Source organism: Acanthisitta chloris, unplaced genomic scaffold (genome assembly GCF_000695815.1).
Source record: "Acanthisitta chloris isolate BGI_N310 unplaced genomic scaffold, ASM69581v1 scaffold11236, whole genome shotgun sequence".
NCBI lineage: Eukaryota > Metazoa > Chordata > Aves > Passeriformes > Acanthisittidae > Acanthisitta > Acanthisitta chloris.
This window is the reverse complement of record NW_008676495.1, coordinates 1,108-19,509: the sequence shown is the minus strand read 5'-3', so window position 1 is coordinate 19,509 and position 18,402 is coordinate 1,108. Positions and strand designations below refer to the sequence as shown.

The following is an 18,402-nucleotide window of genomic DNA, read 5'->3' as shown; positions in this document are numbered from 1 at the left end:
TGCTGACCCTCTCTCTTCAACTGTTCCAGAGCCAGTACACACTACCAGGTAGAAATGAGTGTGCTTATATTCCAGATATGAATTTGCTGTTTGTGCATTCATTAAACTTTCACTTACTCCACAAGGATTTCAGCAAGATACTAATATTCTCAAACTGGTCAAAAGCAATCAGCTGAACATGAAATCATATGTTTTGGCTGTGGTCATCACTTCCAGGATCTTGCTGTTGCATTCTATAGAGACAGATATGCCTGAAATGAAAAAGTTAATGTATTGAGTGAAAATGGAAAACTATATTACATTTAACAAAAGGAAACATTTATTAAAAACATGTTTTCTATAAGGAAACAACATCTAACTGATATGTCTCATGATTATTTCTTCCTGTTGAGAATAGTTTTTCTTTCCTGGCATTATTATCTATCATGCAATAAGGATAATAGATGAGCCCTGGCATAATTCAAGAATCAAATTTGATCAGGGTGATCTAATGGCATAAACTGAAAGAACAGCCTCTCAAGGGATTGTGACTTCCAGCCTGAAGTGGGATACAGTGGCTTTATTTTGCTCATATAATGCCCTCCCCTGCCACCAGTTTAAAAGATTAGACAGTCCTTTTGCACAGCATCTTGTGTTTACCTTAAAACTCCATCTGATATCGTAACAGTGCTGTATCTGAGACAAAATGATGCTACTGAGATCTTCCAGGACATCTGGTCCTCCCTGTGCTTTCTCAGGAGTTACTCTGAGCACTCACATAGAGTTACATGCATGCAAATATTTACACACCCAATCTCAAGGAAAATGGTGATTTTGGTGCAGAACTTGAATGGAAATGGATTGTTCATGTGGTTCCTTGTGAATTTATAAGTGTGTTTGCATACTGTAAGTTTTTAGAGAAAACAGTACCTACTGGTTTAGAATGTAAACAGCAAGCAAGTCAGTCTCATTCTGCAACCCCAGCAGAAAATTTCTCAGAGGGAGCTGTGAAGTGATACTGGTACCAAGTTTCCGTTCCTCCTCACTAAAATAAGGGCAGAGTCTGTTTTGTCCGGCACGCAGCACCTTTGGCAGGTGAGTTCTGAAGCAGTGCAAACTCCTGTGCAGTTCATGAACCCACACCAGCACAGACTCAGCAGGGTGAGATTCAGCTTAAAATTCTTTTAATACCCCAGGCCTTGTGGAGGGGAAACATCGTCTTCATGTTTCCATTTTTATTGTCTGTATAACAAACTTGAGGACAAAATGTTCATGCCTATGTTATCCACAGACTTCAAGGCTAAAATATCAAAGCTAAAAAGTACATTTAAATACAGAAAAGTCGAAACACACACACTGGTTTGTTTGGGTTATTTGTCCTCACTGTCTAAAGTGAGTGGTTTAGAGACAGAGGTGCAGTCCCAAAAGCAGCTATTTAAAATAAACTCATCAGTCTCACTAGAAAACTTGGTGGGAGAAGCAATAATAGCAAACCTGTCCTTTCTGAATATCAGTGGTCAACATAACTGTAGAAGGGGTTGAGGAAGATGATACATCGAATTTATTATATTTTACACCTCTTGTTGAAGATGGCTCAAACCCCTCTGTCCTGAAAGCTGCTTGGTTTTTCCACAAGTCCAGCTCCAGGTTATCATCTACAGCCTTGGCCAGTGTTGTACGGGTGAGCTGCTCACTGTCTGATGCTCACTTCAGTGCTCGTGACCTCACCCTTGACAATCAGTTCAAACTGTAAATATTCAGTATTGGCTATCAGCGAGCAAAGTGCCTGATAACGCTTGCTATTGCCTCATTATTCAGTATGCTCCCTACAAGAAGCTGACATGAAGGGGTAGCAGTCTGATCCTCAGCAGAGATCCTTTGCTGCTGAGCAATAAAAGCCCTTGCTGTCAAAGCTCGACCTGGGTAATGCAGAGATGAGCACACCAGTGATATGTCCATCTTTCTTGGTACTCTGCACCATCTTGTGGCTAGCAGAAAAACACCAGAATAGCCTCTGAAATATTTCCCTCAGGGGTTTTTTTGGTTATGTTTTTGTTTTGTCTGTGTGTGTTTCTTAATGAAAAATGTGGATTGTCAGTGTGCACCGACAAAATTCAGTGCCCTTTTTACAGCTGACCTTTTACAGCTGGATCTCTGCAGGCTGCCTTACAAACCAGCAAATGGAACACCATCATTACAGATAAGTAGGTTGTGTGCAGGTCCTGTAGTGTACACAAGCTACCTATCTGTAGAAGACTCGCTAGCATTTTCATGCATTTGGAACAAATCAGATATTCTAGGTCTGAGTATTAAAAAACAGTTAAGAATGTCCTGATCCAAATGATATATGTCGTTCCAAGAGATGTTTGCTCTTGATCATTAAATATTTTCCCATATTTGCCTTTAATTCCTTTGCCTTTTTATAAAAATTATTTTTAAACAGAATTAGAGGTTTCATGATCATCTCTAGTAACATTGTCTTCATTTGAAAGTTTGTCTTCCACTACTTGCAGCCCTCAATTTCCCGAGAATAGACTTAACATTAAATTGTACAGAACAAAGGTGAAGCTTTTTTATGGTAAACAGCCTTTTTCTTCCACAGGATCATATTTTCTGCCATCCTCCAAATCATAATAGATGTCAGACAAAGACTCTTTTCAAAGCAGTAGAAGGCCATCAGCTCTCCTTGAATTTCAGTGTGACAAGGATCAGACTCTCCTGTGCTCCATAGAAAATTTCTGCCCACATACATAACATCAAAGCTAGGGGAGCCAGTGATGCCAAATGGACAGTTTCCTTTGCCAACTCACATCCACTTTTAGAGGAAAGGGATGGGATGACACTCCACCTGGTTTGGGTTTGCCATTTCTTATGCTTGTTTTCCTGCTTGCCATGGTGATTTGGGAGTTTCCATCAGGCACCAGTTATGTTCCCCCACCCACAGTTGTGCAGGGCAAGCTGGGTGAGCATGTGGAATGACAACACTCTTCAGAAATCTCCCCCTCTTTTGAACAGAAAAAATGGCCCCACAAACATGGTCCTCAGCTTCTGCCACTTCACTGCAGGAGGATGAAGAACAAATCAGCAGACGCATGATGGCCAAGCGAGTGAAAATCATAGCAGAACTCATGAAGACAGAGAAAGACTATATCAATGACCTGGATCTCTGCATCAAGGAAGTGATTCAACCCCTGAGAAACAAGCAGGTGAGTGCCAGGGGTGGAGAACGAGGTGGTGATGTCAAGGTCTCAACTCACCCACATTCTGCTTGTGGACAATCTTAATGCAAGCACAAGTGTCAGCGTGAGAGTGATGTGGTGCTGGGAGCGGGTCCGAAGCTAGCGTTCCAGAAAGGGATATGTCAGGGCTCTGGTGAGGAGAGTGAAAGGCCAGATGTGCTCCTGACATGTGTACTGCACTTGCATAAAGCCTTCATCAAGGTCAGCTTGGATGCTGTATCCTTGCCTGTGGGCTGCAATAGTAGATTCCAGCTCTCCATACTGCTCTGTAATTATAACCCTTGTTACATGCCCTGGCAGACCTTTACCAGTGCCTCCAAGAGGCATCTAACAAACCAGAGTTTTTTCCACAATAGCAACTGGAATGGCATGAACCTCTGCATCAAGGTTAAATTCAGTTGTTAAGATAACTTTATCCAGCCTTTTAGACAGCTGTGGTGGATAAATACCATGCCTGACAGACCTGTGAGCACTTGGGAAATTCGCATTCCACACAGAAAAGGTGCATTTAAGAAGAAAGGCTCAGAAACTATCTTTCATGCAAAAGATCTTATTAGGCCAATGATACCCATTTTCTTTTTCAGCTGAGACTTCAAAGAGCACCTTTTCCTCAACAGTATTTCAATTTGTAGAAAAATGGTGCAGCTGAAAGCTGGGAATAGATGAGATTGTCCAGAGTAAGATTTGCATTTGTGGGGCCTGAAATATAGCATTCACAGAGGCTGTACAAATGATACCTGCTGCAAATACAGGAAAAAAAATAATTTTAAACAGACCTTAACCCAGGTAGTCTTCATGTATGGTTTCATGTGAAACTGGTGACAGAATACAGGTGCAGAGGCTAAAGTGTCTTTAGACAGCATTGGCAATGCCTCTTCAGGAAATGCCATGGTCAACCAAACCCTGTGCTCTTTATACTCCTGCAGTACCTTCCTTTTTTTCTTTCCTAAAACTCTGTCAGAATTTGTTCCAACCCATATTCAGAAGAGCTGGCGTCTGCTGACATAACTTTAAGGAGTTCTTGACGACTTCCTCCTCACTTGTTCATTCACTAGAAGTAGTCTCCACTTGACTCCCTCCCCTGCCTGGCCAGCACCAAGCAAGAGTATTCCCCGGCTGAACTTGCTGAGAATTTTGACAAGTGTGCTGTATTCCTTTGCTCTTTTCCAGCTAACTGAAAACACACATTTGGATTCTGTCCTTTGTCACTCTGTTAACATGTGTAAGTGTCCCTGCACACTGTAGTTCCAAATACTGTGTTGGCATTGTGCTGGGGATGAGGTCAGAAGTCTTGTGCTAGATGTATACAGGAAAAGTAATTTAGAGATGATAACTGTCTTAATTTAATAACCTCTACATTTTTGAAAGGCTTTCAAGAATGGTATATGGTTTTAAGGCTAGTTCTTGGATAAACTACCATATTAAAAGTTTGTAATGCATTTAGAGAAGGGATAGCATTTAGAAAATTGGCCTAGCAATGAATCTGTTTCATATTTCCAAATGGATAAAACATGTTTTAGACCCTATAATACTTATAAAGAAATTAGCTGCATTAGTTCTGAAAGTATATTTCTGATTCTGTTGCAATAGCATGCAATTTGATCCTCGTGGCATCTGGTAAGCTGCTATGTAAGCCAGCAATTCCATTCCAAATGGAGAGGTAGGTTCATAAAGTGTCAATATGGATGATGAAATCGGTCTTGCCTTTGTTCTCAGTATTGGCACTTTACCACTGGCCATCTCTAATTGTCCCTGAATAGTAACTATTGCCCTGCTGTGCAAGGAAATGACTACTGCATGAGAAGTATGTGTCCTGGAAATTTTTTATTTCCTCTGAAATGAGCAGGGACATGGAACAAAATTTTCTGTTGATATAAATTGACACAGTTCACTGAAGTCAGGCTCTGGAGGAAGTTCTTTAGGTTATATTAATACCTGGAACTGTAAACGTGCTTGTTTTAATGGGAATTATATGATCTTGATTGTATTTTTGGATTTATCGCACAATTAACTTAAAATGGTGCCACCATCTAGAGGTCTCTGTACGTGGTAGCTGACACCTAAGTGCCAAGGTCTCAGTTAATGTAGTGGCCTCTGTTAATGACTGGTAATCAGAGAATCAAACCCACTGTCAACTATTCTTTTCTTCAGTGGGAAAGTAAACAAACATTTCAAAGCCAGCTAATGATCTTTTCTTTATTCAGATGATAATATTTATTTCCTTCCTAGGTAAACACTTTAGATTAGGGATAGTTCAAAATAAGGTTAAAAGCAGTTGATAACATACCCTTTGTTAACTGCGTCAACCATATTATACTAATCTGAAAATTGTGTATGTGTCCTTGAAGTCACAAGGAGGATGTTTATAAGAGGTTTTGCAGAAGTAGTGCGTCCTGGAGTGTTGAACACTCAGGGCATAGCAAGAGAAGGTCTGTAATATACAATGTCCTTCTTTATCCTTCCTCAGTAGCTGTTTAATATTTGTATTCCATTAGATTGCTCACTTTGACGTGGATGGCTTGTTTAGCAACATTGAATTGGTCCATCAAGTATCAGCCAAACTGCTGTCATTGTTGGAAGAAGCCACAACAGATGTGGAACCACCCATGCAAATAATCGGTATGTTTACTGTCCTCTTGAGTTCTACAAAGCTAGTGAAAGAATAAATATAACACTCTCCTGTCCTCTACTCTCATCAGACTTAACTAGTACTCCTCCCAGAGGTTGGCATGCTAGAAGCTGTTCATAATGACACAGGAAAAATTACATATGAAACCTGTCCAGTTCCTCTGGTGTACTCATATGATCATGATGTTCCTTTTCCATCCATTTGGATGTTGAGTGGGAGGGAAGAAGGAGAAAGTGAGTTTAGAACAAGTTAAAACTGCAGCACCGGAAGAAGGAGAAAGTGAGTTTAGAACAAGTTAAAACTGCAGCACCAAGTTATACAACTCACAGATAACATCTTTTTGATCTAGTTTGATATCGCCTACCTATATGCACTCATGCTTGCAGCAACTCTTATATTGAATACTCATAGTTGTGCCATTCAGGAAGAGCATTAAAAACAATTGGAGTAAGAAACGTGTCACAACCCCACCCCACTCCAAGTGCTGTGAACATGTACCTATTGGTGATACAGTTCATGGAAGAGATGGTTAAGTGTGCTTAACAGGGACATGGACAGTAAAGAAAGTTGTAATTCATCTGAAGTTTGTGGGATTCTGTGTAGGAATGTCTGTAAGGATCATTGGTGTTTTAGCAAACAGGCTGGCCCTGGGTAATTCATAACATTCACAAATTCTGCAGGTCAGCCATGAATGTTAAGGCTGTGATTCACTTGATATTCTGACACAAAAGGAGATATTTAAGAAGTTACCACTCATCAGCTCTCCCATAACTGCTTCCTTAGTACAGAGGCAGTAGGTGAGCCACCTTAAGGGATCAGGTGAGAATTCTTAGTTTCTTGCAGTGCAAAGTCAGCCAGTTTACTTTAAAAAACTTCCAGTTGTGATTCAGAGGTCAGAGAGGTTCTTTCTTCCCTAAATTGACCACATACCACAGGTAACACGTTATAGAAAGGACCCCTCTTCTCGGTAATAATGGGGTAAAAAATATTGGTTGCCATTTGACTAAGAAATATGACATTAAAGCATATGATGCTTGGGAAAAGTATTAATCCTAGCATGTCTCAATCTGGTTTGCCAAGGCAACAGCGTACTGTAGTTTGATATGACTGTGTTGTTTGATGGTGTTTCAGTAAAAGTGCATCATGATGAGTCATATCCTTAATAAGCAATGTTCTCTTCTAGCAGGAAGTGCCTTTCTCACAGCCAAGAGAATAATTCTATTCCTGGTCACATCCAGAAGTAAAAACAAGCAATTTCATCCATCTATTAAGGGTGTGTTTCTCACGAGTCAGACAAAGAACCATGAAAATGTATGGGATCATGGATCACAGAGTTGGCTAAGCTACAGCAGGGAAAAAGTGTTAAGTAAGGTGTGAGACATTCTGCCAAAGGCTGAGACAAAAGCAGGGAGAATAACTGTATCACTGTCAGCAGTAAGTTAGTAAGTTTGTTGTTCTCTACAATTACATCAAGGTGATAGTTCTATTTTCAGGATCTTCATAATCAGTGTAAAAGTTGTTAAACCAGTCTATAGAAAAAGCATGCCAAGAATATTTGACACACTCATCATTTTCTGTCATATTTAATGTATTTTAAAATCTTGCATTGAAATACCTTACTTTGGAAGACAGCCCACTCATGGTGAGGTTGAGCAGAACTGCTAATTCACTGCTTTGAAACCAAAATAATGTGGTTGCTCATATTCATAAGGTTGGACAGCAGAAGATGTGCCCTTGAAGTGTGTCTTCTGGTAATTACCATCCTCACAGAGGGATTCAGTTTGTGTCTCTGTGACTGCTCCACCACACAGCCAAGGCATGGGGGTTGAGGACTACTGAGTGGTTGGCTTCAAAGGCCCTCTCCTAATCTGAGCCAAAATGCTAACGTAGACAGACCTGTTGTGGTGCTTGGTCTGCTCTGGCTAAATGCCACTGAGGTTAAATACCCTTTCTAGTTCTCTCCTGAATTTTTCCTCCTCTCTGTTCTGGATATTATATGTGGAGGAATATGAAGACTTGTAATCTTAAACCTGGCTTTAGCTCTTAGACCCCTTCTGTCCACACAGGAAGCACCACTGAAAGCCACAGGGAGAAACTGTTGCTCAAGCCTTCCTCCCAGGATTTTCTCTTTGAGACTGATGACCACTATATTCAAGAAAAGGAATCAGTCAGATTTGCATCTATCAGGGTATTTTTAAAGCTGTGCCCACATGCAATGTGGGTTTGGTCCATAAAGCAAGCTCCCACAGTGATATGCCCAAAACTCATCTGATGCGGTCCATGTGGCTCAGAACCAAGAAGGGCTTTAGGTTTAAGAAATCCTTCTGCTTTTAAAAAGGCCCTATCCGTGAAAACAGCACATAATTTTTCTCATCATTGAGCATCAATTAAAGTATCTGTCATTGTGGCACAATACTTCAATGAACTGAACTTGCTCATCTCTTTCATCCTGGAGAAGAGAATGATAATTTTCAGCCTCTAGTATATACTGAAATGAGCTACAAGCCTACAGCTTGCATTTTTCCTACTGAAAACATAACATCACTTCAAGGCTTAGCATAGTACAGGACATGCTAACACTTGGAGCTCTGCTTAATGTTAGTGAAAACTGTGAGAGCTCAGCATCTCTGAGAATCAGGCACCAAGCAAGCAGGATCAAGAGAAAGCTTGTTAAGGTTTCCTCTTACATCACTGGCTAATAAAGAGAGGTGCAGAGAGTTCGTGGGAAAGTCAGGATGCAATGTGCATTGGTGGCCATCAGCATTAGCAGTAAGCACAAGGCAGAGAAGACAGCCAAAACCCATTTAGCTGTAGGACATTGTTGCCTTTCTGACTGTGCCCTTACAGTAACCAAAATGAACTCAGGTGGTCTTAGCTCCTCATTGTTTTTCCCTTATTTGCACCTTGAACCAACATGCAGTAGACAGCCCAGTTAACCTTCACTGCTAGGGGAAAAAACCCGGAGCGGTGTTACTGTGGTAACTGAATCATTTTTCACTCTAAGACGGAGTGGTTCAATGCAATGTATTATGAAACAGCACACTCTGGTCAGGATGAAACATGCAGGATGCCTGACAGCTCAGTGCTTGCTCTGTGAATGAATAGAGAGCTCCCAATTAATGTGGTGCTGAGCTTTTAAATTTAATAATCATTGCTATAACTCAACAGGAATATTTATAAAACATTGGACTGATTGCCACATAGATGTAGTTTTCAGTAAATGCCCAAGACAGGAGTTTTCAGCATTGCTGTTATTATATGCATTTCCAAGGATGCTGATCAGGGCACTGCTACATAAGGGTGTAAGAACTGAATTAATATCCCAGCAGAAGAGGTGAAGAAAGCCTTCTCTGCTCAGATAATATTTCCTGCATACAGAGAAACAGACACAGGAGTTTTAGGCTGGGAGAATTAGGTTCCAGAATTAAATGGGAAATGAGTGCAGGACTACTTTAGTGCCTCTAAAATTCCCAACTGTTCTTTGGCGTAAAAGAGTGGTGTGGAGGACTGGAAATGGAAGTGTTTTCCCCCTTCAGTTGTATAGATACTATACAAAAATGGCTGTAATCCATGGTGGTTTTACTTAATTAAGGGAGGGGTGGAGGTTGTTCCTCTGTCATGTAAAGAAAACTCTCTGTTCTAGGCCATAACAATTGCCATTTCAGGATTTTGCGAAACAGATAGAATTGCAATGGCTAATGGAAGATACTGTCATTATTCCTGTTATAACCCATTTAAGTTCATATTCAGTTGATAAAAAAGTCCAAAGGAAAACTAACAAGCTTACATTCATCCCTCCTGCCAGCCCATGACACTAAAATGGTTTCCCTTTATCAGTTAAGCTCTCCTGTGTGTTTTCCAATGAAGGGGCATTAAGCTGGGGCAGTGAATTAGGAGGTTGTGTTTGAAGGGGTGCGAGGTATAGAGATTTCGTGCTTTTTCCTGAGGGAATTTTTGTGCATTAACACTGATATAATGGTGCCTGGCTATGACAAAGATGAGCAGCTGAGAAATACATGTAATAAATAATGCACATAAACACGCAAGATCGTTTCTAAGGGAAGTAAAGTGGAAGGCAGCCTTTTTAGCTCACGGCTAATGTGGTGGAATAATAAAACTCCTTCTGAGATGCTGTTGTCTGACTTGACACGCTTTGTTTTTCTCCTTAACAGGGGAAGTGTTCTTGCAGATTAAAGGCCCACTAGAAGACACATATAAAATCTACTGCTATCGCCATGATGATGCACACACCATGCTGGAATCCTATGAAAAGGATGAAGAACTGAAGCAGCATTTAAGAGACTGTGTACAGTCCTTAAAGTAAGATCTCTTCAAATGATGATTTCCGTCCATAGTCAGTTGCCTGGCAGGGAACATTTTAAATGGATGTAGATGAAAGGTCCCCTGTAAATCCGGAGTTTTATGAGGCTTGCTGGGAGCTCTGGCTTATGCTGCTTTCATGAAAAGATGGCAAGCCAGGGGCCATGATTAGATTTCTTTCTCTCTAAGATGGCCAAAAATAGCACAAGAAAGGTTGCTCTTCCCTTAGTTTCAGTGCCCCATACTGGCAAAAAATAAAAAGTGCTGCATCATATCATGGGCTATTGGAAATGCCTTGCCTAGCTCCCAGGACACTTGCTGCTCCACTGTCTTCAGCAATTCTATTGCTTGAATTAAAATAGTCTGTAATGGAGCTACTCAAATGCACTGGTGTTTTTGGGCCTCAGTTGCAAGGCCCCAGGGATGTGGATCTGCTGTGTGGTGCTGAACCCCTCATGATGGAGGTATTTGGGAGCGAACAGGATGAGAGAAAGCTGCCAGGTCCCACCAGCAGAAGGTGCGTTGTGCCGTTGGCTCCAGTGCCAGCCCCTCAGGGAAATGTGTCAAGAACTGGAGTTGCCTCGGAATAATGGACCCATCTTTCCTCAGGCACAGCTTCCTCCTGCAGCCAGTCGCAGGAATCAGCTCATCCACTCCATGGAGGGTACTTCTCTTCCCTCCCATAAATCCCTTTGCTGCTTCACTTTCCCCAAAGCATCACGCAGAGCTGTCAGGAGGGAACATGCCACAGTTTCAGAGCAGAGGTCTAGCTCCAGCTCCAGGAAAGGCCCATGCTGCACACCTGTAGGAGAGATGTAAAGCTATTGCAAACAAAGGAGTGTACATCAGCAACATATATTTCAACCACACTCTAGTTAGTGATTGGTCTGCAGAGATGTTAAGACTTAGGAGATGGGAAGTATATCCAAGTGAAATGTGAAAAGAGTGGTGGAGGAAAATATTAATAACATTAAAAAAGACATGTTTGCTTTGAAGACAGTTTATGTTGAAAATGAGGCTTACTTTATGCAACATGTCCAGATATTAAAACACAACGAAGTCCATGTACTGGATGCTCAGGTTTTAGCTACCCTGGAAGTTGAAAGAAATAAATTTTCATATAAACTCAGGCTTTCAGTCTAATGGATGGCCAGGTATCTCCCTTAAGGGGGTGTTCTAGTTGCTGATGCCTACAATATTCTTTCCTGCTAATCAAGAGAAGCCACTACTGTCATTCATCCATCCCTGCTGCTGAGGAATGGAAGGAAATAAAGATTAAAAAATAGCACCCACATACATGCTAGGGTGGATGCTGCCACTTGAATTCCAGAGCCAGCAAGACTTGCTCCTGTTCCAACATCACAGCTGGGCTTTATGAAGAGAAAGGATATTTTGTGCTGAGCCATTGTAGCCTTTGCTAGCAGGAAGTGACAAAGATTTCCTTACAGTGAAGCGTTTTGTCTTGTTCTTTCCTGATTAGCATTTAAACAGGAACCAAGGATAGAAACACTGGTGTGTGTATACTATGTTGTGCTTTTTCCCAGTGCCTAAAGATTGCATCCAATTCGAATATTAAGACCTGAAAGTGCACACTCAAATGCAGAACTGTGGTCATCTGAACCTATTACTACTCACTGGAGAATATTTGCTGTAGGAAGAAAACTATGAAGGATTGTTACCAAATAAGTTATAGGCTGTTTGCCATTGTGAGACAGCAAATATGGGGGCTGGTAGGACTGTTCTTGAAAATGTTTACTTGTTATATATTTTTATTTCCTTGGAAAGAATATTGTTCAATTTTAAAAAAATTTAAATGGGCTGACATTACTAGGGTCTTCTGCTCCTCAGCTGAGTAATATCTGGCATGTGAAAATAAAGTTATATATCAGGAGCAGTCTGAGAGTGGCACTCTGCACATCTGTACTGACAAATCAGATTTAATTAGCTATGCTGAAATTCCTATTCCTGTTGAATGAAGAGGAAAAAAATCCATCCCAAAATGTAGGTGTATGCATTGGAGGCATGTGCAAATCCATATTCTGTAGAGCCCCATGTTTCAGCAGCAATTATGCAAACTGGGGGTGTTTGCTAGCTTAGCCAAAGAAATGCAGCTGGTAAAAATAAAAGGCTGCTGGCAGCTACCTGCTCAGCTTTCAGCCTGAAGGAGCTTGGTCAACTATTACAGGGGCAGAGGGATGTTGTAGGCACACAAAATGCTGACAGTGCAGAACCAATGAAAGCATGAGCTTCCAGCTGCTCAATCTAGACACCAGTGGGCAAAGAGATAAGAGTGCAGGCAGTCAAAAAGGAGTGGCTGAGGATGTGATGTCAGGAAAGCCTAAGGCAGAGATGGAGTGACATTTGCTTCTTTTGCATTTGACTGGATTTATACCATAAGGAAAACATTCTATGCACGTGTTTGCAAAGTGCAGTTATAAGTCCCTGCTGCTTTCAGTGTATCCTGCTCTGGAGAGGTTTCGGTTGATGTGTTGTCTGCAAAAAACTTAACAGCTTCTATATCCTATATATATAACAGATTCTATATCCTAAAAGGCTGAAATGCATTCTTTCTCATTTAGAAATACATTTCTATTTAAAGTGAGTAGACAGGGATGCATGTAAAGTTAAGAATGACATGTTTAATTTGACTTTTTGTATTAATGACTTGATGTTACTTACCATTGTTTGCAGAGTGACCCAAACTTCTATCTCTAACAGTGTGGGGACAAGGCTGGGTCTCACAGCCAAAGCCAGGTTTCTTTCTGACAATCCATCTCATTTGGGACTGTCCTTTCAAAAAGTTATAGGGCCAGATTCACCAGTACCCTCTGGCAGTTCTGCTGATCACATAGCAGCCATAAACCTAAGCTAACTGGCCAGTTCTGGCTGCTCTGTGTCACTGAAGTGTGTCTGAGAATCTGGCTCCTGATCTGTAAAAATCCTTTTGGGAGGAATCTTACATGTTTTGTTTCCTTCTCTTTTGCAGAAAGATCTATGAAGAAGAGTAAGTACTATGCCTTTCTTACATGTAAAATAATCTCTGAAATATCTTTAATTTATCTTTACTATGTTTAAAACTGTACAGGTGGAAATTTTAAGAACGCTAACCTTTTTTGTCAGTATAACCCAAAGATTTTTCCTGGACATATGTAGAGGGCTCTGAGGTCTGCAAGAGTGCTTGTCAACAATATAATGTCAGTCTTTGAAATCCAGACATTCTGAAATAATTTTGCACAGGCCACTGTAGACTTGCTACAATACAGGCAGGGTTGCAGGTAAAGGTATTTCTAAGCTGACAACTCCATCAGTAGCCCTGTATAAGAAGTCCACCTTAGGATCTTCCCTCTGACAGTGGCTGGAAGAACATCAGAAAAGAACAAGCTCATTGCAACACTTAGCCAGAAAACCTACCCAGTCACTGATGAGTTGTGGTTAAAGGACTTCTGTGCCAAATGTGACATCTTTGAAAAGCTATAAAGGAGAATTTATCACAGCTGCAGTTTCTGGACATCCAGCGGGTTGGGATCATTGAAATGCAGCAATGCCTGAAGTTACCTGCAGGGAGAGGTCAGAGGAGGAACTGGCTGAACTGAAGAAAAAGATTACAACCCCAGTTGAAATATTAAAAGAGGAGCAAGTGTGGTCTGTATTGATAGGAGAGGAACAGACTTGTAAAGTCAAAGAATTTGTTAATCAGTCTGTCATTCACACTTCATGATCTGCGTAAAATACACTTCAAAGGATTTGCATGTTGAAACTCTACAGTTGGGGGTATCAAGCTTCAGTCTGTGATAGGAAATAGTTTTTCTGCATTTTGTTTTGATAAGGGACAGTCTTGTGTACTCCTGTTCCACAAGGAGGAGGACCCCAAGGGAAACAAAATATCCAGAGTCACAACATGATAGTGTGAGACAGCAACACATATAGAAATAGCACAAGACTGTCTGCTCTGCCTTGTGTAACCCTATCAAAAATGGATGTCTGGTTTTTCTCCTTCAAATAGTTTCCAGTGGAGTGTAGGACTCGACTCACTTTTTGAGTTGAAACGGGCTCTTACAGAGCTGTGCAGGGTGCAATGAGGTTTGGCTGTAGGACCCTCCCTGAGCTTGACTGCCTCACATGGTGTGGTGGCGTTTGCCTTCCCCACTGTCTGGCAAGACACTCAGAAACCCCATCACCTGCAACTCAGAGGTTGCAGGGTTGCAGCAGCCCTTGGGCAGGACTGCACGCAAAATTCTGATTAACTTTGAACTGGAAAATACAGCATAGCTCACCCCAAACGGTCTGTGATGCTGCTGCTGCCAGACTGCTTTTCATTCAAGCATGATCAAAAAAACAATTACATAAATACCAGACAGTGCTGCCCTTTGCTAGCTACTCGATAGGTTGAACTCTGCTTGGCTTAACAACTGTGCAGCCTCAGTAAATTCCCTGGGTTTGCATGAGAGGCTTATGGCACGATGAATCATTTGCTCTACATGTCTTGTCCTCAAATGAAGCCACACGCAGTAAAACATGAAGCCTGAGACTTTAAGTGGTGCTGTAACCTGATGCCTGCACACCACTGCAAGACTGGCAAGCTGCATATCACACCAGCCTCAGCCCAGCTGTACCACACTGGCTGTCGTGTTTGCCACTGGACCAAGCTGCTGAGTAATGAGAGCAAATGAAACTAATCTAGCATCACCTGCCTTTGTGTTGCTCACCACCATGGGGTTTATAAACAGGTGGGAATCTTTGTGTATTTGTGGCTGTTTGGTCGGGAGGTGGGAGGAAGGGTATGCCTTGGAGCTCACTGCAGTTACATCAGCTGTGTTTGCTGCAAAGCTATGGTGGTAATTTGCAATGAGATTAGTGCAGCCACATATGACCTAGAATACTTGCTAAATTCACAATAACATGGAGGGAGGGGGAGGAGAAAGGCTGAAGTAGCATCACAAATGAATTATCAACTTAATTTTCTGCACAATAGATGTCACAAGCAGTTACTCTCCTGCTTGGCTCGTGTGGCAAGGCCATGTCCTGCCCAGGGGCTGGGTGTGTCCTAGCGGGGCACAGTGCAAGTGGGACAGCAGCTATCTCAGCTCATCTAGATGGGGAGAATTAGATGAGTTGAACTTTGTGGCATTTAGTGCCCCAGGGAGTCATTATCTTACAACAAACCTGCTATCTCTCGCACCATATTGCGAGACTGTGTCATGCAGATACCAAACAGAGGGCTGTTTATCACTTGGGCAGCTGTCCAAAGTGCAACTATATAAAGAGAAGACACTTGAAGATTTTTCCATTCATGAGGCAGCTTTTATAGATTTGCATTCATGGGGCTTTTCAGAGAAAACAATAACAATTTCAGAATTTTTTTTCATTATTGCTGCCAGGAGCTGAAAGAAGGGAAAATAGCTCTCTATTTAATGTAAGATACAGGGGAAATGAGGGGGATTGAAATGATGAGAAGGTTTCGGGACATCAAGAAGCCTTAAAAGGCATCTACTGTTAATTTTTTTGCATGCAGAACTTTTTTACAGATAATGTCTGTTCGAGAGAGATGGTTTAAATATGCAGATGTCTCTTCTCAAAGGCATTCAAATTGTTAGTTAATTAGTCAGCAGTAAGGGTTGGCTCTTGTACTTTTTACACATATAAAAGTGGGAATGAAGGCTTTTTTTCTTTTACTCTTCGTGCTTCACAAAACAGTAGATGTCAGCCTGCAAAACCAAGTGGCTGTTCCCTTTTTTTTTGCACTTTCCTTTTACATTATTTCATCTTTCAGTGTGCAGAAATCCTTCTTTGCCTGCTCTTAACTCTTGCATAGTTAAGATCAAACAACCTTTTCCACTCCAAAACAGCCTTTTTGGACATGTAGATGGAAAGCTTGCTCTGCTTTATTGCCCTCCCCACTCTTACCAGCAGCTCATGCTCACTTTCAATGGGGAGGTGTGTAAGTCCCATGCAGCTGGTGCTGGAGCTTTGCCTGGTTTGATGAGGGTTGTTCTGCAATGAGGAGAGGCCACAGACATGTCCTGCTGCTGGAGCCTCAGCAGTGGCTGATCCTGGCCCTAGGACTTGGCCACCTGGTATTACCTGCCCCCGTGAGACCTCATGTTTCTACCAGCCCCACAGAAGGTAATAAAGACACATGTGGCTTGGTCTTGCACTTCCCTGTTTCCTTCCAGGTTGTTGTGACAGCCTTGAAACTGCACAGCCTCTTCCCTTCAAGCCTGGAGAGTGTGAGCAACGACTTTTGTCCAGACTGGGGCTGGAGCTTGAGTTCAGCTGGCTGGGGCCCCAAGAGCTTGGGTGGCCTTCATGGCCTGAGCCGCTTGGAAGCAGCATAGAGAAGCTGCTCTGCTGCCCCTGCCCAGGCAGTGGGGATTGAGCCTAGAGCTGCAGAGCATCCCTGTGCCTGTGCTGGAAGCTCTAAGTCTCCTGCCCTCATCCTTCTGCCACCCTGGCTTGCCATCTGCTTTGCCTTTGTGTAAGAAGTCTTCCAGCAGGTTGGATCAAGCCTGGGTAAACATCCTGTGTGTTCAACATTTTCTCAGGCCAGATCTGATACCCTTTGGAACCTCAGGCATCATTAGAAATAACCGACTGGCAGCCAGCAAAGAAAAACCACAGTAAAAAGACAGTAAAGCTTAAGGGTCACAGTGGCAAGTCAGGGATGTTGTGAGAAGGGGTGCACTGTAAACAGGCATCCCAGTTACTCACAGCACAGAGATGTTGCAATGTTAAGCCTGAGGGGTCAGAGCAGGATGTAACAGCCCTGCTCATATGCATTTCTCAAACTTCCTGTTATTTGTTCTTCCACCTACGTCTCCCTTTCTGCGTGTTGTGGGACACTTTCAGAGGTAATGTCTAAGCAATAATCTGGTAGGTTGCTGAAAATCCAGAAAATTCAGACCCAGGGTGTATTTCTCATTGAGGAGGCAACAGGAGGGTGTAATTTACAACAGCCCCTGTTCCCTGACAGATGTGTCTTATTTTTTCACTTAAGTGGTAATTGCACTTAAGTGACTGACTCAGTGCAAAGCACTGTTCTGGTTATGATATTTTCTGTGGATGAAAGCTCAGCTGAAGGATATAAAAAGCAGCAGCTTCAATAACTAGACAGAAATAATGAGTTTTGTCTTCAAGGAATTTCTCATTTTGTGGCAATTTTTTTGTATAAATTATAGAGGAAAGCCAAATCTAATGGATATGGGATCCCTGATGATCAAACCAGTGCAACGGGTGATGAAATATCCCTTGTTACTCCGTGAACTCTTGAATTCAACTCCTGCTTCTCACCCTGACCACAAGGTGCTACAAGATGCCCTTCTTGCTATGAAAAACATTAATGTGAACATCAACGAACTTAAAAGGAGGAAAGATTTAGGTAAGAAGAAAGCACAGTAAGTTCTGTCTTTCTGGGTTTGGGCTGGCCATTACAAGAGAGGTTTCAACTCCAGGCATTTCACTACAACAGTTTTGTCTGGTGCCACCCAAGTTATGTAATATTTGGAGTTTGAAGAAAGTAACAGATGCCTTAATGTCACTTGTCCTCAGCCAACTATGTTATCTATCTGGTAACTCCAGAAATACAAAAACCATGAAGAAATTAATCTTGTATCCATGCTCATTGTCTGTAATGCAGTTGTGAACACTGATAATAATTGAGATGCAGTAATAGCAATATTTCTTATAAACTTGCCATGCTGAAGCCCTAACTTCAGTCTTCCCATGGCTAGTGTTGATAACAGGGTTTTCATCCTCTCAAGCGTTTTCACACAAGATTACAGCAAGTGACATCAAAGTGTCTCCTCTCAAATGGTTTCATATTTGTGTGCCTGTCCCTGTGAAAAATCCTGCGAATACAGATTATTAATGTAATGAAATTCTCTCTCTGCAGTGCTGAAGTATATGAAGAATGATGATGATGAAACCCTTAAAGAAAAGTTTTCCAGACTGAGTATCCACTCCATTAGCAAGAAATCCAAGAGGGTCACCAGCCATCTGAAAATACTGACAGGGGGAGAACCTCAGGTACTTTCTCATCCAACTGAAGATTTGCATTGACAGCTTCAGTTCTGCTTTTGCATTGGGCACTTTTCACAGTGTTGGAAATGGAGTTTGTGGTGTTGCTTTTTTTTCTGCATCATTTATAAAGTAATTTTCTGACTGTCACAGAAGACAGGAAAGATCTTTGTGATTGAAATAGAAAATAATGTAATGTGTTCTCCACCTTTTCCTTTTTTT

General features: G+C 41.7%; 1 protein-coding gene across 1 annotated transcript in view; it reads left to right on the top strand.

Annotated features, from left to right (window-relative positions):
* LOC103803604 (rho guanine nucleotide exchange factor 38-like) overlaps nt 1-18,189 on the top strand; it is a gene marked incomplete at its 3' end in the record, with an annotated part of 24,941 nt that extends 6,752 nt beyond the window's left edge. Inside the window, exons 2-7 of the mRNA XM_009076173.1 lie at nt 2,995-3,185; nt 5,714-5,837; nt 10,020-10,167; nt 13,154-13,171; nt 17,343-17,542; nt 18,056-18,189. Coding sequence (XP_009074421.1) covers nt 2,995-3,185; nt 5,714-5,837; nt 10,020-10,167; nt 13,154-13,171; nt 17,343-17,542; nt 18,056-18,189 — 815 coding nt within the window. The remainder of the gene's footprint in view (nt 1-2,994; nt 3,186-5,713; nt 5,838-10,019; nt 10,168-13,153; nt 13,172-17,342; nt 17,543-18,055) is intronic.
* Between the last annotated feature and the right edge of the window lie 213 nt (nt 18,190-18,402).